The sequence below is a fragment of the Bos javanicus genome, chromosome 13, assembly GCF_032452875.1.
Source record: "Bos javanicus breed banteng chromosome 13, ARS-OSU_banteng_1.0, whole genome shotgun sequence".
Classification (NCBI taxonomy): Eukaryota; Metazoa; Chordata; class Mammalia; order Artiodactyla; family Bovidae; genus Bos; species Bos javanicus.
In genome coordinates, this window is record NC_083880.1 from 23,106,754 (window position 1) to 23,134,282 (window position 27,529).

Genomic DNA, 27,529 nt, shown 5'->3' on the forward strand with positions numbered 1-27,529 from the left:
ACAGTGGAGGTGACAAATAGATTCAAGGGGTTAGATCGGATAGACAGGGTACCTGAAGAACTATGGACAGAGGTTTGTGACAGTGTACAGCAGGCAGGGATCAAGACCATCCCCAAGAAAAAGAAATGCAAAAAGGCAAAATGGTTGTCTGAGGAGGGCTTACAAATAACTGTGAAAAGAAGAGATGTGAAAGGCAAAGGAGAAAAGGAAAGATATACCCATTTGAATGCAGAGTTCCAAAGAATAGCAAGGAGAGATAAGAAAGCCTTCCTTGAAAAAAAAAAAAAGAAAGAAAGAAAGCCTTCCTTGGTGATCAACACAAACAAATAATTAAATTATACTAAAAAGGTAATAGTCAAGATTCATTGCTTCCTAATTATTTTACTACATTTTATTATGTATGCCCTTGAGGATATACACATCAAGTTTATCTACATGATGGGAGTATTACAAAATGGTAACATCACCACTGCATATCTCTTCCAACTCCACTTTCAGTGACTTCTTGTTGACAATTACAAATCAGCCATGATGGGAGTAGATTACCACTTAATTTGGCAAACATTAAAATAGAGGCTTCTTTATTCTCTCCAAAGAGTCGATTAAAAAAAAAATTTATCAACCTACCACTCCCATAGAGAATACTCCCGTGAGGTAGTCTAAAAAATTTTTATGAAGATGGCTATTTTAAAATGAGTAACAATATAAAATAATTTTAAAATGACTTTCTGAAATATCATTGATGACATATAGGGACTGTTATCTTAAATGGTACTAAAATATAAATTAGATAAACTCTGGAATACTTCCTTAACATAAAAAGTATTTCATAAAGAAAATATGCCATCCCTCTTGAACTGAGTGCTATGACTCTGGGAGTTTAGTTTTGGTTTGGAGTCATTATAAACAGAAATGAAGAGGATTTGGCATAATGGTAGAATAAGAAAACACCAAGTCATTGTTGAATACTTTTCAGGCCCATGCTCACAGCAGCCATCAACCTTTTACAATAGGAACATTCTGGAAGTTGTTTCCCTGATAAAGATATATATGTCCTTCTTTATCAATTAAATGACTTTCTCTTTTTTACATTCACCCACCTATTATCTCTATTCAAGTATCTCTTTTCTCAAAATAACCTGATTTTATTTCTGTTGTTTTTTACTCATTTTTCTGCACTCATCATAACTCTTTCAAAACATTAAATTTCTGTGTATAATGGAAGAATGTGAAACTGAGGAGGGCAGCGCAGCCATGTTTCTTACAACTTTCGGGTTTATCTGAGGAGTCTTGCCTTATGCGATGAGGAAGAGGCTAGATGGATGGGGCTCTAGCCTCCCTCATTTTGACATTAACCAGAGAAGCTCTCAGCCTTTTGTATCTGTCTTTCATATATTGGGGTTCTGTGTAAAATGTCATCAGGAAGGAAAGAGGGAAGGGAAGAAAGGATGGAGGAAGGAAGGAAAGATGGAAGGAAGAAAGAAAACGAGTGTGTTAGAGAGCTTAGGTATGCACATATGTTTGTGTGTGGGTACATGCGTGCACATGTACCATCTGTAATTATGAAAGGTGTGTTTGGGTGTATTTTGGATACAATAGCAATAGGCAGATTGGGTTTATTCATGGTTAAAACATCAGTGCATTTTTAACTGAATTATAGGCATTATATTGTATATATACACACACACAAAGATCTAATTAATTTAAATTACTAGCATTTGAATTTTTTAAAATTAAAATTTAAAGTTAAACTATGTAGATAATCTAGGTTTTAAGGAAACAATTCTTTAAGTTTCAAATCTTCACACAGTTACATTATATGTGTTTTTAAAATAATACCAAGTGTTGTATATTATTTATATAACAAGGGCAACACTATCTCTCAAGACAAATAGAAACACAGAATACTGGACAGAGATAAATAAAATGAGAAATCCCCGAGAAAACAAACTTTAAACAATAAAACACAACGCTAGATGGAATACTGTCTTTTCCAAGAATACAGACAAATACCTTTTGAATTAAATAGTCTTTCAAGTTTGAAAAGGGAAAATAAATAAATGCATTGATTTAAATGACTAGAAATGCATTTACTTTAAAGACCTTTCTTCCCCCCCTAGAGCAAGTAAATCAATCAAAGAGTAAAGACGAAAGTACAATAATGACTTTAAGACAAGGGTTCAAGGAAGATGAAATAGTGGCTACATAGAAGATGGGTGTTCCACAGACTTTGTTTTGAGGTCTTCCATCCTAGTACTAACCAGGTCCCATCTAGCTTAGCTTATGAAATCTGACAAGGTACAGCCCATGGCAATAAGGATGGAGGATAGTGATTTTATTTCTTATTTTATTCATTGCAGCCCCAGGGAGAGAGATAACGAGAACAGGAATGAAATGCAGGTCTCCTACATAAAACACTGCAGAACATTACCACTAGGTCACCAGGGGGATGAAGAAGAAACTATTTTAGAAGAGTTTATTTGTTATAGTATTTATGGTGGGAAATTATTTTGCTTCATTAAAACCTCACTTTTTAAAATCATATACATGAATGATTGTTTTCACATAAAAAATGTCTGACATCTACTATTGGACTTAAAAATATTTAACTACGCTGTTTCAGAAATGTTAAAAAAAATAATTATCACCAACTTACGTCAGGCAATTATAATCAGAAGTAACTACATTTATTTTTTCATCCAATATTTCAGCATGCATGCTCAGTATCTTCAATCATGTCAGACTCTTTATGACCCCACAGATGCTGGCCCACCAGGCTCTTCTGTCCATGGGATTCTCCAGGCAAGAATATTGGAGTGGGTTGCCATTTCCTCCTCCAGAGGATCTTCCTGACCCAGGGATTGAACCCACATCTCCTGCATTGAAGGCAGATTCTTTATTCACTAAGCCACTTGGGACATCTGCTATTGGACTTAAAAATATTTAACTACATTGTTAAAGAAATTTTAAAAAAATGACTATGACAAAGTTATGTCAGACAATTATAATCAGAAATAACTTTTCCATTTCACTTTTCATCCAATATTCCTACTCTTAATATTTGTCATCTTTCACTTATTGCTTCAAAGTGCTTCAGCACTGCCACTAATGAAAGCTATGGCAAATTCTGGGAGAAATTACCTGGGTTTAACCCCTTCAAGAGCTTACAAAGGTTAAGGAATTCCATAGATGGATTAATGCCTATTTACTTACACTGGTTGAGCCATCTAAAATTCCTGATAACGAATGTTTTTTCCTTAAAAAACAGCAATCCCATATGACTGAACTAAATATATTACAGTCTTCCTGATAATCAGACATTCCTTCCAGATGGAAAAAATATTACTAATTTAGGGTTCTTATGAGAGTTAAATGAGCAACTTGATGTATAGTAGAACATGGGGCAATATCTCACACAAGATGTAAAGGAAGATGATGATGATAAAATCCTCTCTCCATTACATGATTTAAAAGCAATATTTTATGAGCGCTTACAGACACAGTACTTAAAACTACTCTGAATATATACTGGATAAAACAAAAACGAATTAGGGAGATTATCAGAGAAGCTCTTGAACAAAGTTAATCAACTTTCTTAATACAAACAACATAGAGGCCAACTGGGACATATCTTTCTCTTCATTTGTTTTCCACTAATAAAAGGACAAAATAAAAATTTAAATGTAGACGAAAACTTTGAAAATGACAGGAAGATCCAAAAGAAGGATGGAATAAAAGGAAAACTCTTTGCTTTAGGGTTTCTCAGTTTACAAAATGTTTTAACATACATACTTTTATCTCTAAGGTAGAAAGATAATTTCACACTATTTGTATGGTGTTAAGTAACAAGAAAATGAAAATCCACATGATATAGGCAATAAACAGTGATGTTAAAACTAGAACTTAGGTCTTCAAATCTTAAGAATCCATCAGAAACTGAAATTAAAAATATAATTTGGAATAGTATAAAATATGAAATATTTAGGGATAAATTTGACCAAATATGTTCCTAAGAGAAATTAAAGAAGATGTAGATAAGAGATATATACCATGTGGGTCAAAAGACTCAATATTTTTATGATGTCAGATTCTCCCCAAATTTATCTATAAATCAATTCAACTGCAATAAAAATTCCAACAGAATCTTGTACAAATTGACAACTTGAATCTAAATTTATTATAAAGAAATGCAAATAACTAGAATAGTCAATACAATCTTGAAAAGAAGAAAACAGTTGGAGGATTTCTACTATCTGATTTCAAGGCTTATTACATAGCTTATTATCAATACAAATTGTACTGGTGTAAATATAGATATACAGAATGGCTAAAATCGATCTGTATATCTAACACCAAAGGTTGGCCAAAATGTGGAGCAACTGCAGGGCTCACACACTAGTAGTGGAATGTAAAACTTACCACCACTCTGGAACTCAGTTTGGCAACTTCATTTTACTACATGGCATTTACCCAAGCGAAAGGAAGGCATAATTCCACACAAACATGTATACAAATCTTCATAGAAAACTTAGTTATAATGGCCAGAAACAAATGAAATTTCCATACACTAATACATTTTAAAAACTGTAGTGTACCCGTACACTAGACTGTTACTCAGCACTAAAAAGAGAAAACTGTAGGAACATGAATATGGATAAATCTCAAATAGAGTATGCACTATATGTTCCTATAGAAATAATACGTTAGATCATGCGAACTAACCCACTATGCATTATTCAGTTCAGTTCAGTCGTTGTCGCTCAGGCATCTCCAACTCTTTGCGACCCCATGGACTGCAGCAAGCTAGTCTTCCCTGTCCTGGATTATTATTCAATATAATGGATTATTATTCAGTGATAAAAATAAAAACTACAGATACACTCAAACACTTGGAGGGATTTTTAAGAGCATATTATGAATTTGGAGGGATTTTAAAGGCATATTATGAATTAAAAAAAAAAAGTCAATCTGAGCACCTAAATTAGCCTTTATGACATGTTAGATGAGATTGAATTAATAAACATAGACAGGACATTCCATCAAAAAAGCAGCAGATACACATTCTTCTCACATACACATGGATCTCCACAACAGATCATATGTTAGCCCACAAAACAACTCTTAAATTTATTTAAGACTGAAATCAAATCATATTCTTTTCCTACTACATTGGTACTGACATTAGAAATCATTTACAGGAAGAAAAAAACATCACAAATGTAAGATGATTAAGCGTAAGATCATCTGAATAGATGTATTTGATAGAACTGGACAAAAACTCATTTATGGTAAAAACTCTCAACAAAGTTGTGTATAGAGGGAATGCACCAAAACACAGTAAAGGCCGTATGTGACAAGCCCAGAGCTAACGTCATCCTCAACACATGAAAAGACGCTCAACATCACTATTCAGTAAGGAAATACAAATCAAAACCACAATAAGATATCATCTCTCACTAGTTAGAACGGCTATTATAAAAAACACAAGAAATAACAAGTGTTGGCAGGGATATGAAGAAAGGGGAAAGCTTGTGCACTGTTGGTGGAAATGTACATTGGTCCAACCACTGTGGAAAACAGTATAGAGTTTCCTCCAAAAATTAAAAATAGAACTACCAGATGATATAGAAGTTCCACTTCTGGGTGTTTATCTGAAGAAAATGAAAAACACTAATCTGAAAAGATATATGCGCCTCAATGTTTGTTGCAGACTATTTACAATAGCCAAGATATGGAAAGAACTTAAGTGTCCACTGATGGTTGAATGGATATAGAAAATGTGACACACACATACACAGACACACACAGGAATATTATTCAGCCATAAAAATAAGGAAATCTTGCCATTTGTGACAACATGGATGGACCTTAACAGCATTATACTAAGTAAAATAAATCATATAGAGAAAGACAAATACCAGATGGTCTCACTTTTCTAGAAGAATCTTAAAAAAACAACCCCCCCCAAACTAATAAGCTTAAGAAAATGAGAACAGACTGATTTTTAAAAGAGGTAGGGCTGTGGCAGTGAGGAGTAGATGAAATGGATGAAAGGGTATAAATAAGTAAGTCATAGGGATGCAATAGCATAGTGATGATACTTAATAATAGTGTTCTGCATATCTGAAAGTTGCTAGGAGAGTAAATCTTAAAAGTTTACCAAAAAATTTTGTAAACATGTATGGTGATCAATGTTAACTACACTTACTGTGGTGGACATGACCCAGTGTTGGCAAGAATGTAAAGTAACTAAAGTTTTCAATCTTGCTGCTGAGCTAGAAATTGATACAGACATTAAAAAAAATATATATATATATATATATATATGTAAGAATTATTTACTTGTTGACCCTGTGACTTAATACACTAGTGTACAAAGGTTTTAACTGGGTTTGCCATGAGATAGTTTACTGAGCTCTATATCTATTAATATATTTTAGTACTTTTCAGTATGTGTTTTACTCAGAGCAAAATTCAAAAAATTTACCTGTTTTGGGGATTCCCTGGTGATCCAGTGGCTCAGACTTCATGCTCCCAAAGCAGGTGGCCTAGACTGGATCCATGGTCACGGAACTAGATCCCACACGCCACGACTAAGAGTTCTCATGCCGCGACTAAAGATCCCACAAGCCGCAACTAAGACCCAACACAGACAAATAAATATATATATATTTTAAATTTACCTGTTTTTTCTGTGTTCTGTTCCTGTTTTCTAACCAGTCATCCATTTGTTCCTCAATTTCTTCTATAGAAGTTCCATGATCATAAGATTGAATATATGTACTTTCTAAAGGCGTATATACAGGAAATTCAGGTTTTGGTTTTTTTATTTTAACTTTCTTCTGTTCTAAAAAAAAGTTTAAAAGCACCAATTAAAATAATAATAAAAAGAACTAAAATTTTATTCATAGACCGTATCTTGAAAGAACATATATATTGTTCTTTCATAAAAATAGAATTACTTTACTTATATCAGTTTTAAGTTTTATTGTGCATTATCCATGGCATTGTTTTAAAATAAAACTCATAGATGTTGATGACAGATGATTTATTATATAATCCCCATATCAATTTGTGTGTATCTTTAGTTTTCAAAGTACTGTTCATGAAACACTCATGGTCATAGCCGTAGTGAAAAGAGCCTGGGCATTAGTGTTTTAATCCTACCTTTACTACCTAAGAGTTGCATAATACAGGGCAAGTAACTTAACCCTTAGAACAAGTGTCCATTTTCATTCTGTAAAAGGGAGTTAAATCTAACCTCATCAAGTTGATGTGAGGAAAAATATATATACTCTACCACTCCAGTCCTCTTGCCTAGAAAATCCCATGGATGGAAGAGCCTGGTGGGCTACAGTCCATGGGGTTGCTAAGAGTCAGACACGACTGAGCGACTTCACTTTCACTTTTCACTTTCATGCATTGGAGAAGGAAATGGCAACCCACTCCAGTGTTCTTGCCTGGAGAATCCCAGGGACGGGGGAGCCTGGTGGGCTGCCGTCTATGGGGTCACACAGAGTCAGACACGACTGAAGCGACTTAGCAGGAGCAGCAGCAGCAACACATTACTTGGCAGAAAACTAGCTCTTAAGGGTATACATTCATCTTTTCAATATTTTACAAAGGCAAAATATAATTTGGCAGCATCAAGGGTAGTTATCAGCAGATGATTATCAGTTTATCAACTAGCCTCTCCATTAAATCCCTTCTTGATTAGCGTTGACACTGAGAAGCAACTCTACTCTTGGTCACTACTGTCAAACTCATCCATCCTTAGAACCATATCTTCTCCATCCTGTGTATGTGTATGTATCTGTGTTTACATGCACTATAATACCAACATAATAAAATCAATATGATGTTGGCACATGAAGAGACAAATTCCTAGAACAGATCAGAGAACATAAATATTTCAGTTCAGTGGAAGGAGGATTTAATAAATGTTGCTGGCACAAATGAATATCCATTTGAAAGAAAAGTGGACACAACCTTACAATGTATACCAAAAATAAATCACAGTTGCATAAGAGACTTAAATTTAAAAACCAAAACAATGAAAATATTGAAAAAGAAACCTAAAATACTAACTATACTATTTAAAGTAAGCAGAAATCTTAACTAAGACTGAAAACCCAGATCCTACAAAGATAAAAGAATAAACAAATCAAGAGAGAACAGATTTGGGAAGATAATCTACAATGCAGAGTACAAACAGAAGATATGCATATATAGAATACATAAAGAGATCTTATAACCTGACAGGATAAGCAGCCTAATAGAAAAAAATGGCCAAAAAAAAAAAAATGTGTATTAAGAATACAGTGTTATGGGAACAGTTCTATTTTAAAAGGTTGTTACCGTACCTAAAAATCTACATGGTATTGAGTACCATATTATCCTATACTGCATCAGTACCTGTGTATATCCAAGCTTTTCAAATGGTGTCTTAAAAAAAAACCTGATACCATAAAAGGAAATTAGTAACTTAAATGACATATGAGGCTAATTTAAAGGTATAAAAATATAATTCAAAACGGATCAATGACCTAAGTGTAAGATCTAAAACTCTGATTTCTTTAATATGACACCAAAGGCACAGACAATGAAAGAAAATAGAATTAGACTTCATGAAAATTTTAAAATTTTGTGCATCAAAAGATATCAATAGAGTAAAAAGGCAACCCATATTATGAGAGAAAATATTTGTAAATCATATATCTGATAAGGGATTATATACTGAATATACAGAAAACTACTAAAACTCAACAAACGATCTGATTCAAAATTGGGTACAGGACTTGAATAGTCATTTCTCCAAAGAAACACTTATTAGGATGGCTACAAGAAACACACACACACCCCAACCAGAAAATAAATGGCTACAAGAAACACACACACACATACATACACACCAGACAATAAAAACCACTGGCAAGGATATGGAGAAATTGGAACTTTGTACACTGTTGGTAAGAATGTAAAACTGTACAGTGCTATGGAAAATAGTGTAGCAGTTCCTAAAAAAAAGTAAAGACAGAACTGTCATATGATCCAGCAATTCCATTTCTGGATATATATCCAAAAGAACTGAAACCAGGGGCTCAAAGAGATATTGGTTCACCCAAGTTCACAGCAGAATTATTCACAATAGCTAAAAATTGGAAGCAACCCAAGTGTTTAATGACAAATGAATGGATAAACAAAATGTGGTATACACATACAAGAGAATATTATATAAGGTACAGAGTTTTTATTTGGTCATGTTTCCAAATGTACTGGAGTTAGTGATTTGTTATATTACCTTTTCATAAGTTATCTCAGAGAGGAATCTTCCATCCATGAGCATCCTATATCATCAAAGGAAAAATGTTCTAACCCATTGGGATTACATCTGCCCTATCTCCTTTGTCCTCTTCTCCACCAGTCCCTGAATCAACTTAAAAATAAGCACTAGCATCTCCTTTTGTCATGAGCCTGAGTTTTCTATAGAAATCTGTCTTCCATTACCTTAGGGAAGGTGAATGCTTTCCCGTCTTGCCACCCTAAAGAGGCAAATTCTGTCTACCATGTTCTTACTGTCCCCTTGGCAACCCTAGTTGGGCCCATCACTGGGGTATGGGGTGGGGACCACAAAGCCAGAAGAAAAACATAATGTCTGGAACAATTGTTTCTTCAGATTAAAAAAAATTACTTCTTAAAAAAGAAGGATTTTGATTACTTGCTTTTGCTTTTGTTCTTAACTCATATAAGTACAGAGGGGAAAAAAGGGAAATAATGAGTTTTCCTTCTACCGTTGATCCCCTCTTTGTCTAAATTTTAACCTTTCAATCAATTTCTTTATAGAATTACTCATTTTTTTTTCCATTCACAATATGGGTTTTCATTATAGTACTCAGAACTCACATCTATTGACTTAGACTAAAACTCAGACTGTATAAAATATTAACACTGAAAAAACCTTATATCAATACATATTCAATTTATTTATAGCAAAAACATAAAGTTGATTAAAAGTTTGTAGTAAAGAAAATGCTCAAAAATTTCCAAATAGATCACATTTTTTCCCATAAAGACTTCCTAAGAGAAAGATACATATTTATTTTTAAGACATTACCCTTTTCAGACATCCCCCCTAAAACACCATTTTATAGTAAGACTACCACACCCCACTCAGTGTAACTCTGGGGTAGCCCTCAGAGGACACTGCACACAGTCTCGGCAGTAAAGCAGAAGACTTGAGGGCAGATTAGCAATTAGGTCATGAAAAACAGGCAGCATAAAATAGCTATTGCTAATCTGCATGAGATGCATTTACTCAATTAGGCAGATGGAAATGTTATTATGAACTCAGTATTCCAGTGATGGTCTTTAAAATTAAGAAGGATGGGGGCAAATGAAATGCACACTGGGGGATTTGGGGCCTTGATGTATTAGTTCTAAAGTATACAATGTAGAACACTGTAATGAAGTTAACAAAATTAATTAAAAGATTCTTTGCATGTAACCATGAGAGATGACATTTAAAAATACATGACAGTTTTTGACATTATTAACAGCAATGTGACTGTTCTTTAACTTTGTTAATGTTGATACCTTCACCTTTTCTATTAATAAATGTATTACTGAACTGATACCAAAACATGAGCAACAAAAGTCTTATTACTCAGAGTTTAGGATGAGTATTGTTTTTAATAAGCTTTCTGGCATTTAGTTTCATCATTTTCAGTTTGAAGAAACCATAACCAGGTAATGAATTTTCAAACTTTCTAAAAAACTATTTTATTTGGAGGCTAATTACTTTACAATATTATAGTGGTTTTTGCCATACATTGACATGAATCAGCCATGGGGAATTTTCAAACTTTTCAGAAGACCATCACACATTTTTGCTGGCATACAGAGAATTTTCAGATATTCGCCTATTGTAAATTGTTTCTTTACATAATATTTTAATTAAACAATAACAAATTACTATAACAAATGTCATATGATACCACTTACATGTGGTATCTAGAAAATGATACAAATGAACTTTTTTACAAAACAGAAACAGACTCGCAGAGAAAGAAAACAAACTTACCGTTACACAGGGGAAAAATGAGGAGGGATAAATTTGGTCTTGGAGATGAACATATTATATATACCATTACATGTAAGGCAGACAGCCAACAACGACCTACCATATGACACAAGGGACTGTATTAAATACCTTCCAATAACCTATAATGGAAAAGAATCTGAAAGAGTATATATATAGCTAAATCACTCTGCTGCATACCTGAAACACTGTAAATCAACTTTATTTCAATTAAAAATTTTTTAAAAGAAAGCATTATTAAATCTGCATGAGAACTGCTATCAAATTCTTAGGGAGAACAAAAGTCTTTGAACAATTCTGGAAAAACAGTCATGAAAACATGACTATGAAAGCAATGAAATTAGTGTATTCAAACTGTCTCCACAGGTAAATTTTGGTTTAGTTTGACATTTTTCTCTTCCTGTAAATGTGGATTCCCTTCACCTCCACTTTTTGACTAGTCTTAAAAGGCATGTATGATGTGAGAGTTGGACTATGAAGAAAGCTGAGCACTGAAGAATCGATGCTTTTGAACTGTGGTGTTGGAGAAGACTCTTGAGAGTCCCTTGGACTGCAAGGAGATCCAACCAGTCCATTCTAAAGGAAATCAGTCCTGAATATTCATTGGAAGGACTGATGCTGAAGCTGAAACTCCAATACTTTGGCCACCTCACGCGAAGAGTTGACTCACTGGAAAAGACCCTGATGCTGGGAGGGATTGGGGGCAGGAGGAGAAGGGGACGACAGAGGATGAGATGGCTGGATGGCATCACTGACTCTATGGACATGAGTTTGAGTGAACTCCGGGAGTTGGTGGTGGACAGGGAGGCCTGGCGTGCTGCAATTCATGGGGTCGCAAAGAGTCGGACATGACTGAGAGACTAAACTGAACTGAAAAGGCTTAGAAAAATTTTATGTAACAATTTTACTTAAAAATAACAATTATATAAAAGTTACCTTTAAAGTTTCATTTATTCATGGATTTAATTTAACTAAAGCTGTTTCAACAATTGCTATAATACCAACTTCCGTTTCAATCTTTGGTTTTGTTATTTAGTCACTAAGCAGTGTCCAACTCTTTTCTTGCAACCCCATGGACTGCAGCACACCAGGTTTCCCTGTCCTTCACTATCTCCTGGAGTTTGCTCAGACACATGTCCATTTGGTCAGTGATGCCATCCAACCATCTCATCCTCTGCCACCCCTTCTCCTCTTGCCTTCAGTGTTTCCCAGCATCAGGGTCTTTTCCAATGAGTCGGCTCTTTGCATCAGGTGGCCAAAGTACTGGAGCTTCAGCTTCAGTATCAGTCCTTCCAATGAATATTCAGGACTGATTTCCTTTAGGATTGACTGGTTTGATCTCCTTTCTGTCCAAGGGACTCTCAAGAGTCTTCTCCAACACCGCAGTTCAAAAGCATCAATTCTTCAGCGCTCAGTCTTCTTTATACTCCAACTCCCACAACTGCACATGACTACTATAAAAACCATAGCTTTGACTATATCGACCCTTACTGGTAAAGTGAAGTCTCTGCTTCTTAATATGCTATCTGGGTTTGTAATAGCTTTTCTTCCAAGGAGCAACGTCTTTTAATTTTGTGGTTGCAGTCACCATCCACAGTGATTTTGCAGCCCAAGAAAATAAAGACTGTCCCTATTTCCACTTTTCCCCCATCTATTTGCCATGAAGTAATGGGACCAGAAGCTATGATCTTAGTTTTTTGAATGTTGAGTTTTAAGCCAGCTTTTTCATTTTCCTCTTTCAATAAGAGGCTCTCTAGTTCCTCTTCATTTTCTGCTATTAAAGTGGTTTCATATACATATCTGATGTTGCTGTTATTTCTCCTGGCAATCTTAATTCCAGCTTATGTTTCATCCAGCCCGGCATTTTGCTGCATGTAAGTTAAATAAGCAGGGTGACAATATACAGCCTTGATGTACTCCTTTCCCAATTTTGAACCAGCCCATTGTTCTATGTCCGGTTCTTAACTGCTGCCTCATCCTGCATGCAGGTTTCTCCGGAGACAGATATGGTGGTCTGGTATTTCCATCTCTTTTAAGAATTTCCCACAGTTTTTTTGATCCACACAGTCAAAGGCTTTGACATATCAAATAAAGCAGAAGTAAAAATTTTGAGGGAATTCTCTTGCTTTTTCTATGATCCAATGGATGTTGGCAATTTGATCTCTGATTCCTCTACCTTTTGTAAATCCAGCTTGCATCTCTGGATATATTAATATAGCAGTAATAATCATTTGTCCACTCTTACTCTTCAAAACACACATCAGTCAATATGTAATCCTCTAGCATCCTAAATTTCCCCCTCTTAAGCAGAGTCTGCTTTAAACAGTTATACAGTTTACCTGAATATTATATTGTATTTGTTGACTTTTGCTGCTGCTGCTAAGTTGCTTCAGTCGTGTCCGACTCTGTGCAACCACACAGACGGCAGCTCACCAGGCTCTCCCATCCCTGAGATTCCCCAGGCAAGAACACTGGAGTGGGTTGCTATTTCCTTCTCCAATGCATGAAAGTGAAAAGTGAAAGTGAAGTCGCTCAGTCGTGTCCGACTCTTCGTGACCCCATGCAGCCTACCAGGCTCCTCCATCCATGGGATTTTCCAGGCAAGAGTATTGGAGTGGGGTGCCATCACCTTCTCCGTTATTGGAGTATAGTTGATTTAAAAGGTTGTGTTAGTTTCTGCTGTATAACAAGGTGAATCAGTTATACATATATACATATACCCACTCTTACAGACTTTTTTCCTATTACAGAGTGTTGAGAAGAGTTCCCTGTGCCATACAGTAGGTCCTTATTAGTTATCTATATTTTATATATAGTACTGTGTATATGTCAATCCTAGTCTCCAAATCAACTCTCCCCCTTCTCCCTTGGTAACCATAAGTTTGTTTTCTGCATCATTAATATTAACTGATTAATATTCATGGTTACATTAATTCATCTATTTAGTCATTCATCCATTTATTAAACTTTTACTATGTGCTAGGATGCTATATTAAATGCTGCAGACACAAAGATGATAAAGAAAGTCCCTGTTCTAAAGCTACCCAGATACCAGAAGGTTGTAGAGGGTAAAAATGGTCCCCTAAACATGACTGTGTTCTGATGCCCAGAACCTGCAAATATTTTACCTTACATGGCAAAAGAGACTTTGCAGATGGGATTAAACTTGAGCACCTTAAGACAGGAGAGACTATCCTGAATTATCCAAGTTAGTCCAATCTAATCACAAGTCCTTAAAAGCAGAGAACTTTTCCCCGTTACGATCAGGCAGAAATGTGACTACAGAATAATCAGAGATGCAACATTGCTAGCTCTGAAGGAAGAGGAAGGGGGGCCATGATCCAAGGAACATGGGGGCCTCGAGAAGCTGGAAAAGGAATCAGCCTCGCGTGATAACCCTGACTTTAGCCCAGTGAGACTCATGTCTGACTTCTGACCCACATAACTGTATGATAATGCATTTGTATTTAAGCCACTAATCTGTGGCCATTTGTTAAGCAACAATAGAAAACTAACACTGGGATCATCTAGTCCCACATGGTTTTTTTAACAGATAAGGAAACGAAAATAAACTCCTCAAAGTCACACATTTAGGTAGTGGCAATGGACTCTGGTTTTGGAGACAACCTAGTCCTCCTTTATTCTCAAACTATGGTTGGTGTTTAGGTAAAGGCAGAAAGCTAGACTTTCACTTTATGAAGGGTAATTGCCATAGCTATTTTTCTATATATTCCAAGTGTGAACTGCATGGGAATACTAATAACACAGTTGCTCTTTTCTAGCTTCACTTGGCTAAATGACTTCTGTGGGCTGCACAAATAGCTAAGGCATGCAAGTTATTCTGTAAATCACACATGCTGTGTATTTATATACATTTGTAAGTGTGAAGTGACTGAGTATTAAGAGTGTTTGTACAGTTTTCTGTGCCCACATTAGTCCATATCACTTCTCTAGGAATCTAGGTAGGTGGAGGGGAATGAAGTTTGAACCAAGAACATTCATATTGAAATTAAAAATAAAACAGAAGACCCCCCCTCCCTGAGTTCAATCAACAGTTACCTATTAAGCACCTACTGTGTGCCAGGGATTCTTTAAGGTCCTTAGATAGTCATAACATTAAAGAAAATAGATACAATCCTTACTCTCATGAAGCTTACTTTCTATTGGGAGGACCAGATGGTAAACAAAATTAATTAATTAATGTTAAGTAGTATTAAATGCTCTGGATAAAAATAAAACCATGTTAAAAAAATAAAACATTATAAAAGGAAGAATGTATGAGAAGGATGTAGATATAGAAAATTAGAATGACCAGGGCTGGGAAAATGCCTTCTTTAACAGTATGTTCAACTCTTCCTAAAATCAGCAAGAACTGTCTCCAGTGTTTGGTGGAAGTCATCAACATACTGATACTTTAGTCAAGGTTTTTCATGTTATATAACAACAATACAAATGAAACAAAGACTTTCAAAACAAAAATCATTGACATTTTCAGGCTTACAGCAAGTTGGTGATCACCACTAAATATTAATGACAACTGCAGCACTGGACTGCAGTTGTTTAAGGACTTTCTAGATTTTAGATGCCTCCCAGATTAAAAGGGGCTTTCCTGGTGGCTCAGACGGTGAAGAATCTGCCTGCAATGCAGGAGACCCAGGTTCAGGCCCTGCATCAGGAAGATCCCCTGGAGAAGGGCATGGCTACCTATCCAGTATTCTTGCCCGGAGAATCCCATGAATGAGGAACCATGGGGTCACAGAGAGTCAGACACAACTGAGCAACTAAGCACGCAAACATACAGATGAAAGGAAATATATGACCCCATGATAACTTTATCCCTCCTTCTGATACTGAGTTGTGGGTGGTTCAGAAATTACTAATATAGTATTTTGCACATGTAGTACATGAGGTGCAAGTAAGTCTAGAGAGTAGCAGGAAGCACAGAAAATTTAATTATTACTGAATTTAAGGAAAAATCCAAATTTAAATAATCAGCTTTATATAATATAGTTAATATAGTAAGACAATGTTTAAAACTCACTTTGAAGGGTTTCAAGTTCAGCTCTTGTCAATTCATCTTCCTTTTCCTTCAATCTTGTTTCTTTATATTTAGCATAAAACTGCCCAGCATCCTGAAGAAAGAAGTTACAAATAAATTAACATAAAAATCAGTTTCCTTTGATGGTATTTTCCATATAACTTCAAGTTAAAGCAGCATATTCATTTAATAAGTAGTTTTCCTCTGTTTATGTTTTCAAATTTAATGATGAAGAGAAGAAATTGAATAAGCAGTTCTCTATGATTTGTCTCTCTCAGAGAATTAATGAAAGCCAGAAATTATATGAGTGTATTAAACATGTTTAAGTAAAGCCTTTTCTCTCAGAAACGTAAGGGAGATATTCTCTTCCTGTTTTTTTTCTATTGCATATTTTCTCAATATTGTGTGTGGACAGAAATCAGAAAAATACACTTGCTGAACTGAATTATTTGATAGTACAGTAAATTATATTATTGTGACAAAGTACAAACAGTATTTTCATATTAGTCCCTTAACTCCAAAAGATTTTCAAAATCACTATATGCAAATCTGATTATGAAACATCTGTGACCACGTAGATACAAGTGAAAGACGTCACTCCACTGAGAGCTGAGGACTGAGAGCACACATTGTATGCAAATACTTAGGCGTCAAGGCACAGCGGCTGAAGTCTCGAGGAGGGGCATTTACAACAGGTGAGACTAGAGTACCAAAAAAAAGACTAGGCCTTCGATAATCACAGACACGGGAATAAACAAGCTGGTGTTCCAGGCACATGAAGCTAACAGTGAGAAAAGCAAAACCAGATCATTTTCAACACCTCTTGACTCAAACTTCATCTATTCTATCACAGTACTACCTCAAGCTGCCAGGCTACACTGTGCTATGCTTCTATGTCTTTCTATATGCTTTGCCTTCTAATTAGAGTATTTTGCTCCCCTATCTTTCTTAAGAACTCCTATTCATCCTTGAAAACCCTATTCAAGAATCACTCCTCTTGTGCAAATCTTTCTGACCTTCCCTGGAAGACTAATCCTTTCCTGTATACTGCTTCTGTATTTAAACTTATCTCTATGGTTGCTTGTATCGCAGTATTCTCTCCTAGAAAATGAGAAATTTGAGACAAGGGAACTTGTATACTCAGAGCACAGTATCTAGAATCCAGAAGGCACTCAATAAGTGTTTTTGAACTGAACTAGATTGAAAGATGTGAGAAATTTGTAAACAAAGAAATGAAAGAGCTTGATGACTGACTGGTATGGAATAAGAAAAGGAGAGATATCAAGGATAACTCTAGGGTAACATTCCCAGACTTTGTGATTCCTAGAGCAGATAAATTATAGACCCTTTTGACAGGGTTTTATTTCTGCAGGAAGTGAAGGAATAAACTCAATCCTTGGTCTACTACAATTCAGATGGAAATGCCTCAACACTTAAACCACAGAATGGGATTCTCCCTTTTTAGCCATGCCTATCCAAATTAAAGCTTTCTCCTGGGGTCTTTGAAGGGCACAGATGTCATACACCTGACTTACTCATCCTCCCATGCCCATATATACTTAAAATTTCAACAGAGGTTCAGGTTAAGAATTTACAGTCCTTTAACATTCCCTGCACCCTCAGAAAGATTGTTCAGTTTTTTTTTCCTATAAGACAGCTTTAATAGCACTTAGTTGTCTTAAACTTTATTCGAAACAATCGTTAGATTGTATTGTGACAGCTGTCATATCACTCTGGATTAATTAAAAAAACATCAAATTGGTGAATTTTTGTGTAGTCATTTTAGTATTGAAAATGGAAGGAGAAAAGCAACATTTTTTGCATATTAGGGTTTATTATTTCAAGAGAGGTAAAAATGCAACTGAAACGCAAAAAAAAGATATGTACAATGAATGGAGAAGGTGCCGTGACTGATCGAATATGTCAGAAATGGTTTGTGAAGTTTCATGCCCGAGATTTCTTACAGGACGATGCTCCACGGTCAGGTGGACCAGTTGAAGTTGACAGTGATCACATCAAGACATTAATTGATAACATCAATGCTGTACCACGCAGGACACAGCTGACCTACTCAAAATATCCAAATCAAGTGCTGAAAATCATTTGTACTAGCTTGGCTATGTTAATGGATTTGATGTTTGGGAGCCACACAAGTTAAGCAAAGAAAACCCTGACTATATTTCTGCATGTGATTCTGTATTGAAACCTAACAAAGACATTTCATTTTTAAAACAACTTGTGACGGGCAATTAAAAGTGGATACCATTCAATCATTTGGAACACAAGAGACTGTAGTAAGTGATGAACCATCACCAACTACACCAAATTCCAGTCTTCATCCAAAGAAAGTAATGTTGTGTATATGGTGGGATTGGAAGGGAGTCCTCTTTTATGAGCTCCTTCTGGAAAACCAAATGATTAATCCCAACAAGTGCTGCACTCAGTTAGACCAACTGAAGGCAGCACTGGACAAAAAGTGCCTGGAATTAGTCAACAGAAAATGCATAATATTCCATCAGGATACCACAAGATTACGTGTTTCTCTGAATATCAGGCAAAAACTGTTATAGCTTAGCTAAGAAGTTCTGATTATCTGCAGTATTCACCAGACATTGTACCTTCAGATTTCCATTTATTTTGATCTTTAAAAATTCACTTAAGGGAAAAAAATTCTATTCCCTGGAAGACTCAAAAAGGCACCTGGAACAGCTTTTTGCTCAAAAAGATAAGAAGTTTTGAGAAGATGGAATCATGAAGTTGCCTGAAAAAATGGCAGAAGGTAGTGGAACACACTGCTCATAAAGTTCTTAGTTTAAATGAAAAACGTGTCTTTTTACTTAAAAAGCAAAAGTCCTTTATGGCCAACTCAATATGTAAAGAGAGAGTAGTGCTCACCCAACGTTCTATTTGTTTCCCCACATTTCCTTATTCTCTTGAGATTACATGGGATTATGGGGCTAGTTCTGGGCAGGCTTTGGTTAGAAATATGCGTCACTTCAAACCAAATACCAAAAAAGGCTGTGTAAACCTCCCGTTCTAACTCCTGTCATAGAGAGCAAGGAGGCCACAGGCCCTGGATGCATTCAGCCAAAAGATGGTAAAGACATCATTATTCTGAGTCCCTAAGTGGCAAGTTAGAGCAGCATGTCTCCTTATGATACGTAAGTGGAAGACACTGGAAACAAAGTTCAAGTCACTGGAATTTTAAGATAATCTGCACTTTACCATAGTCTATCCTGGTTGATATAAATACCAAGTGCTACAGAGTTAGTACAGAGAATATATAATGGGAAATTTTCAGTTGGCCTGATCAGGAAAGGCTCCATAATGATGATAATTTAGCTAAACTGTGAAGATATAGTATTCCCAAGGTTAGTTAGCTATGAGATGGAAGATATCCCTTATTACAAACCTTTCTCTTTAACATTATTGGAACATATTTAAGTGATAAAAATACCATGCTGAGGTGGCATTGCTTGTCATGTTTCAGTTTACTTTTCCTTCTCCACATAATCTTTAAAATAGTAAACCATCCAAAAAAAAAAAGTCTTAGGAAAGAAGGGGGTTAAATTCAGAGTGGTACGAGCAGGAAAACAGTACCACCATGGAAGAACTCTGCTCAGATGCTCAGTCGTGTGTGACTCTTCACGACTCCATGGACTGTAGCCCACCAGGCTCCTCTGTCCATGGGATTTTCCAGGCAAGGATACCGGAGTGGGTTGCCATTTCCTCCTCCAGGAAGAACTCTGAAGAGAGGCAGGTGCAAGAAGGATGGAGGACACTCCATTGCTCTTTGACTGTGTGACAGCATGTACCTCTTGTTTGAAGCTTACATACAACCTTCAACACAGGAGAATATCGTTTAAGTGCAGTTTTGAAAATCTGCCCACAAATTCAACTGCTCTATTATTACATTTTGTTCTCCAACTGACTGATACTATAATCTCAGAATTACATGTAATGTGTTATTACGTACAATGTAGAAAATTACTTCCCTGGTGGCTCAGACAGTAAACAGTTTGCCTGCAATGTGGCAGACCCAGGTTCAGTCCCTGGGTCGGGAAGATCTCCTGGAGAAGGGACTGGCAGCCCACTCCAGTATTCTTGCCTGGAGAATCCCATGGATGGAGTAGCCTGGCGGGCTAGAGTCCATGGAGTCACAGAGAGTCATGTCCAACTGTGAAGCGACTTAGCATGCACATAATCTCAAGAGTTATATGTAATATGTAATTACATACAATGTATAAAATTACAGTGAAGAATATAAGAAAACTTCTAAATTTCATAATTTGAGTAAGAGTCAGTTTTTCTTTGTATAGAACTATAATAATACTAAGTTCACAAGAGTAATAAAAATAAAACAGAGAACAAGAAGCTGTTTTCCTGTGCCTGAGTCAGTATATTCTAAGAGATAGAAGGCCCAAAGTGACTTTTCCATTTGGGCTAAGAGACAGAAGAGACCACAGAAGCCATCTATTCAGCCCTAACTCAATGTGAGAATCCTCTACAACTTTTATAAAAATTACAATCTGCCTCAATATCCGTACAGAGAATGTAAGATCAGATAGCTTACTCACAGACCGTGAGACTAGTTACCAAGCTCACTATCCAGCAGCTGAAAAAACTTAGCCTAAGCTTTTATATTTCTTATATTTTAAATTTATTTTCCTCTGCTTTAAGATTCATTTCTACCATGAACTAATTGTGTCACTTTGGGCAAACGGTCTCACCAATCTGAGTCTTAAGTATTTTTTCAGCTATAAAATATGGATGAGACTGTGTGTCTCTAACATCCTAACTAACTAACATTTTGTGGTTTTAAAATCTTTTCTACGTAACTCTACTTTATATTCTGTCTTTGGACCTCTGAATAATTGCATCTTATGGCCTCCTTTCAGAGGGTGGAAGGAATGGAATCTTTGTTATGTTGTGAGGTCTTTCCAATTCTCCTGTATCCCTTTGTCCTTCTGCAGCAGCAGTTTCAGCCTTATAAAAATTCAGATGAGTTTTCCCAAACTTTTTCACTGGTTTATGTATTCTCTATGTAAAGTGCGCTTGTCTGCAAAATTTTTCAAAAAGTTCTAAGAATACTAAAAAAGCAAGCTTCCTTATCCCTTGGAAAATCTGTGTTTAACTTTGAGCAGAAGGGCAGGCAACTAAGCTTGCTGCAAATGCCTCCTAGTCTTTTAGAAGCTTTTCCTTCTGCTAATTAGCTGTGAATGTTTTGTTTATTTGGTTTCTGTCCCAGCAAGCAGAAGCAAAGGGGTTAGAATGAAGGGCCATGACTGTAGAGAGGGCAACCCCTGGGCTTGTCCAGAGCTGTTTCCATGGAAGAAGCTTCTTGGGAGGGAGGAGGCCTCCCTTTATAAACAGCTGTATACAGTACAGTATTCCCTTTACTCTCAGGCAACTTTCAATTTAAGGTAAAAGCCACAGTACCACAGAGAAGATTCTTCTGTTTTCTCAGCCACTGCTCCTCAGAAGCCCATAAATCCTGATGGGGTGGACATATGCACACTGGGAATTTTCTACAATGATTTCTAGTCTGTGTTCATATAAGATCAACTTGGTAGTGAGAAAAGATGGGGGACCAGGACTTAACGATGAGAAAAATGAACAATTTAGGCAATGAACTCCTAAAGGAGTTGCATGTTTTATAGATAATGTTACTGAGAAATGTAACATAGCAGGTAGAGAGCAATTTAAACGGTGAATTCCCAGAAACATCAAACAAACAAGCGAGCAAATAAATTCTGAATACTTAAGATCTTTCCACCTCAGAAAAGGTAGAGAACTATGAACTATGATTTAGACTGGTAATTTGTAATTACTTGGGATATTTGGTACTTACTGATTTGTATGAGAAATCGGTGCTGTTAGCAATCTAAATTTTTAATGGGCCTAAATAAATGAAGCTCCAACACAAACAGCCAGTTAAACTGAAAATATGCACACAGCACTGGTTATATTTCATCAGTTTTTGCTACTCACATTGCTATGAATATGTTTCAGAATATATATGATCAAATAAAAAATATCTAAGGGCATTTTGAAGGTTAGAAAATTTTCTTGGGGTCACAGGCTGAGTACAGTCCACACAGAAGACTGGTTTAGTCAGATTCCAAGAGACTGTGTACTCCCTTCTGTTCTTTGAGAACACAGACTGGGAAGATACGGAGTGTCACTAGGGCTATACTTTTAATGGTAAAATTAAATTCTAGCCTGAAAGCACACTATGCCTCTCCTGATACACACCGAGTTCCTTGTTACATTCTAATTCACACCGCATGTCTTCTGTTGATTACTCCATCTGCCTTTTTTGCTGTATAAACACATTCTTCTCAAGTTTCTGAAGTTTCTCTGCAAACAGTCATGCATTTTACTCCTCTTTAATGTAATGTTCTCTCCAATCTCTATGGACACGTCAATTTACAAACACTCTCCATATTCTTTTTCTTTGGTTTCTCATTTGACTTCTTACTTCTGCCTATGTGGGTACATGAATGATATGGGGATACACATTTTGCTAAATATAGTAATATCCATATGTCTTTTCTTTCAAGATTTTCCAATCTATGAAATGTTTGATACTAATTTAACATCAGATATCTCATATGTGTCAAGTATAATTGTTTTCAGTTACTGGGCTCATTCTTCTAATCCACTACATATTACAGTTTTTCCAATATTTTCTTCAGAGCAAAGGAAAGGAATAAAACCCAGTAAAAAAGGTACTAAAGGAGGTACTAAAGGAGGTAATAAAGACCTTCTCAAAATGCAAGGGGAACTATCAAAGAAATACTTTTACTTCTACCCTGCTTGATCACAGAACCATTTTGAGTACTGTCTGCCCACTATGCGCTTTAACTTTCCCGTTCCTAACGATGTATACGTATCTTTGACAGACCCGTGTGACGGAAACACTTTTCTGTCTCAATGTTCTTTAACAGGTTTGTCAGATTTACCTATTAAACTCCTAAATGGCTATATTCAGAGTCTGCTGACTTGGGATATAGTCTTGGATGACAGTATGAGCTATGTAGTATTTTCTTTTTTTTTAAAAGAGCAATCGTACAATTCTTCCTCAGGTTTTTTCAGTCTCCACATGTGTATTTTTATGGGAGTTACTGTATCTATGAAATTATTTTTGTACACAACTAGGACACAGAGTAGGCACTTCACTGTCGAATGGCCTATTCATCTTTCAAGACTTGGCTCAAATTTTCCTTGGTTATCTTAAATAGAGACAATCTTACTTCTCAGAACATCTATAGAAGTCATTGTTTATATTACAGATATGAAGCTTATATATCATAATGTGTCCCAATTATTTTAATTTATGTGATATAAACTCTGACTGTAGGGCTTTTAAAGTGCCTTGTTCTGATACTGTGTTTAATAAATTTTTACTGAACCTGCTAAACTAATCCTACTGGATAACCAACCATACATGCATGTGAACTGTAATAAAGAATGGATATTTAGAGGAAGAATGGGAAGAAAAAGGTTAGAAATGAAGAGCTGTTGATATGACAACTAAATTTGGGTACAGGTTCTGCAAGTATGAAGGCCATTCACTGGAAGTCTTCGAACCTCTCAGTCAAGAAGATAGGGATGGTTTATGCAAGAAAAAGGATTCCTACTTAAAAATAAAACAATGGCCCTGTACCACAAAAGTGGTGTAGAAAACACTGAAGGCCATGTGTATCATTTTTTTAAATACTGAGGGCTCTAGTAGGACTCTTACCACCACTGTGTTAGTTACCCATCCAGACTATTTCAGGTAAAGAGGGCTTCCTATAAATTTCATAAGTACCTTATTTAAGAAGATCTCATACAAGTGTCACATAAAAACTTCAGTGTTGTAGATAAGGCATATGTATTCATTTTACACAATTCTATGAATGATAAATTAATACAAAGGTCAAAGAATATTATAAGAAAAAAAAAAGCAGATAAAATCTAATCCTAATAGCAACTATTCAGTATTGCTTTGCTGATGTTTGTGAAAGTATAAGCTGTTATGTTTATGGATCTGAAATATTTTCACTATTACAATTTGGATCAGAATCAACTATATTGTTTTGGTAGTGGACATGAGAAAGACATTAAACTTCCAATTGATTCAACAGTTTTAGAAGGTTTCTGAAGAGGCTAAAATGTTTTTACAAAATTCCTTACTTTTACAAGTTTTCTACAAATTTGCAATGAGGCAAAACAATAACTTGTGAATCTAAGTCATTTTAATATATTGATTGTTTTTGCAAATTACTCTGCATGCTAACCAAGAAATATGTTAATTTTACCAAATAAACTTTGTTTCAAATGACTTAGATTAAAATTACAAAGTGAGTGGGATGAACTGGGAGACTGACATATATACACTACTATGTATAAAACAGATAACTAAAGAGAACCGACTGTGTAGCACAGAGAACTCTTCTCAGTGCTCTGTGGTGCCCTAAATGGGAAGAAAATCCAAAAAAGTGGGGGGTGGGCAGTATATGTATACATATAGCTGATTTACTTTGCTGTACAGTAGAAACTAATACAACATCATAAAGCAACTATACTCCAACAAAAGTTTTTTTTTTTAATAAATAAAAAAAGAAAAAAAGAAAGTGTTTCAGACTGACACTTTATGTGATATTTATGCTGCCTCATGATTAAATTGATCTGTACTCTGATTTGCCTATTACACAGATTCTAAAGCTAGCAAAAAATAATCATTCTCTTAAAAATGTAAGAAATCATGTGGTAAAATATTTTTCTGTCACATCTTCTCACAAATATACCAGTAAGATAAACACATTTTCCCTCTCTTACTAAGTCTTACATATACAGCATACAAGGATTGTGGATTTTTATCCAAATAAACAGTACACTAAACAACTTGAAAAAAACTTTTAAATTACCAAAATACTTCAATTGTCTCTATTAAATGTAAACAAAATAAATGATTCTGTATGCAATAACTATTAAGATAAACTATTTTGACAAAGAACTGGTAAATAATTTCTCAAAAGTTAGGAAGAAACACTAGTAACTTTTAGTTAATTTTCCCTCCAAATATAATTTCCATCATTAGAGGAAAAGAATGAAATATAGAAGGTGGTCACTCACTTCCTTAAACGATAAGGAAAAACAGCCACTATACGAAAAAAAGTAATTAAACAGAAATTATCTCTCGCTCTTGCTCTTTGTGTTTTCTGAAATGAAAACATTTCCTCCAAAATTACAACTTCAAAGAATTTCAAAATTTGTACACCAAACCATTATATATTCTTTCAAATATTCTGTTTATGTGTTGGAAATTTTCTAACCAGACGCAATAATTAAAATTAGCAAAACGATAGTCTAATGAAATGTGTTGTTATGCTAAATATTAAAAAAAAGGAGAATTGCCATATAAATATGGTATGTACATTCTATCACTTGAGCAAGCCTGACTAGCAACAGAAACTTCGATTACAGTATAAGACAAAATATCTGCACTCCTCTTAAAGCTACAAACAAAATGGTAACCTATGTAGACTTTTGCTTAATTATACAAATACTTACACAAAGTGTTTTTTGCCACACTATTTACTTAAATGCTTCTAAAATAATGGTGACAAGGTATCTGAGTTCTGTTTTTACTGGATATGCCTTAAATGATTAAATTGTTATTGCTTTTATATCTGTCTTAAAGATAGTATTGCTTTTTCCTTTTTCAGTGTCTTGGAATTCTAAGGTGTTCTAAAAGCAACATTAAGAGATAGTTAAAAGAATAGATATCTAAATAAAATTTTAGAACTTTTCTAAACTAGGTTTATACTTATAAAATACTATTCATTCAATCAGCATTATGAAGCATCTACTGTATATTCAGCCTTCAGATAGCAGGCATAAATTATTTCATGAATAATTAAAATCAAAGCAGTAGTATCATATGAAAGAAGTAGGTTTTTTTTTTTTTTACCTGGATTAGATGAGGCAATGCTTTTAGGGTAAGGCAAAACCAAATTCCCAGCTTGCAGGGAAGCAAATCATGCCACTGAGGTTTCACCAGTAATCTAAAAGCAAAGTATAGAAACTTGAAAAACAAATTATTTTTATAATAATCATGAACTCTGTTTTCAATGGCTATTTCAACAAAAAAGTTTTTCAATGAAATATTTATGACAGTTATCACTTAATCTGACATATTCCATCATGAAATATATTAGTACAACAAATGCAATTATTTACAGTAAGTAAGAGAATGTAGACTAAAGTTTTGGGGAAGGAGACTTGAATAATCAAGTTATAAAAATAAAAGCACAAAAGCCCTCTTTCTAACCTGGACTTTTCATCAGTTTGGCAAAGTGAATTCTTAGACCTTATGATTACTTCAGCTAGAAAAGACTCAACAGCATCACAGTGTCCCCAAGTGCTGACAAGCAGATATGAAGACTGTAGCATAAACAAACCAATACATAAAAATTAATGTCATTTGCAGTTCACTGAAGCATTACTCACTGATGTCATCAGGACAGAAGACAGGCAGAATAGTCTCTGATCTCCATCTCACATTGATCCAGTTCCTGCCCTGCTGTGTGAACTATTTAAACCCTTTATTTCTTCCTATGAATCAATAGGAGAAATGGTGGTATCTCTTTGAGTGCACTGCATATTACTGTCTCTCTACATATTGTCACTCCTGAGTTAAACGCTACAGTGATAGATTCTTTTAGTAATATTTTGCTTCTGAAGTTTAGTAGAAAAATTTAAACAAGAATTCAGGGGCTTAATTATTTAAATATATATGAATACTTTTACAAAGAGAAAAACCTGTAGAACTTGTGCTTAAGACTAGAATTTGTTTCTTAAAACTATGGAACATTACTAGTCTTTTATAAACTGAATACAGATATAAATGTTGGTATATTTGAAATGGATATACATATAAAGTGGGATCACATTAAAGACGTATTTTAAAACAATTTCGAATTATAAACATGTTTTCATATGTTCCCACCTTTCATTTTTTTCTGAAGCACCAAGTTTTGATACATCCACAGTCTTGCCGCCTGTCTTTTTTTTCTTTTCTCTCTTTTTTCTACTGAGCAGTTCATCCTGAATGTGGAAAAAATTATGGTTACAGGTTATCATTAACATGTACTCTTCAAATGTTATCAAGAGTCTTCTGTGAAGGGTAAACATTATAGAAGAACATTTATGCAAATATATGTAGGGTCCAACATGATTAAGTAAAATCATCAATCTCTAACAATGACTGTTGTCATGGTATCCGGTCCTTAAACACACATGAAGTTCGGCGCTGTCAGTCATGTGTATCTCCACAGCAATCAAAGTTTTCTAAGAAGAGAAGGCATTCAACTTACTTTTTCTCATTCATCCAACTTTAATAA

The 27,529-nt window shown here is 35.2% G+C and overlaps 1 protein-coding gene across 1 annotated transcript in view; it reads right to left on the reverse strand.

The window, feature by feature from the left end:
* The window catches only part of DNAJC1 (DnaJ heat shock protein family (Hsp40) member C1), a 186,139-nt gene that overhangs the window by 78,056 nt on the left and 80,554 nt on the right, over positions 1 to 27,529 (reverse strand). The window contains exons 5-8 of the mRNA XM_061435976.1: positions 27,136 to 27,233; positions 26,098 to 26,191; positions 16,140 to 16,230; positions 6,684 to 6,847 (exon numbers count right to left, since the gene is read on the reverse strand). Coding sequence (XP_061291960.1) covers positions 6,684 to 6,847; positions 16,140 to 16,230; positions 26,098 to 26,191; positions 27,136 to 27,233 — 447 coding nt within the window. The remainder of the gene's footprint in view (positions 1 to 6,683; positions 6,848 to 16,139; positions 16,231 to 26,097; positions 26,192 to 27,135; positions 27,234 to 27,529) is intronic.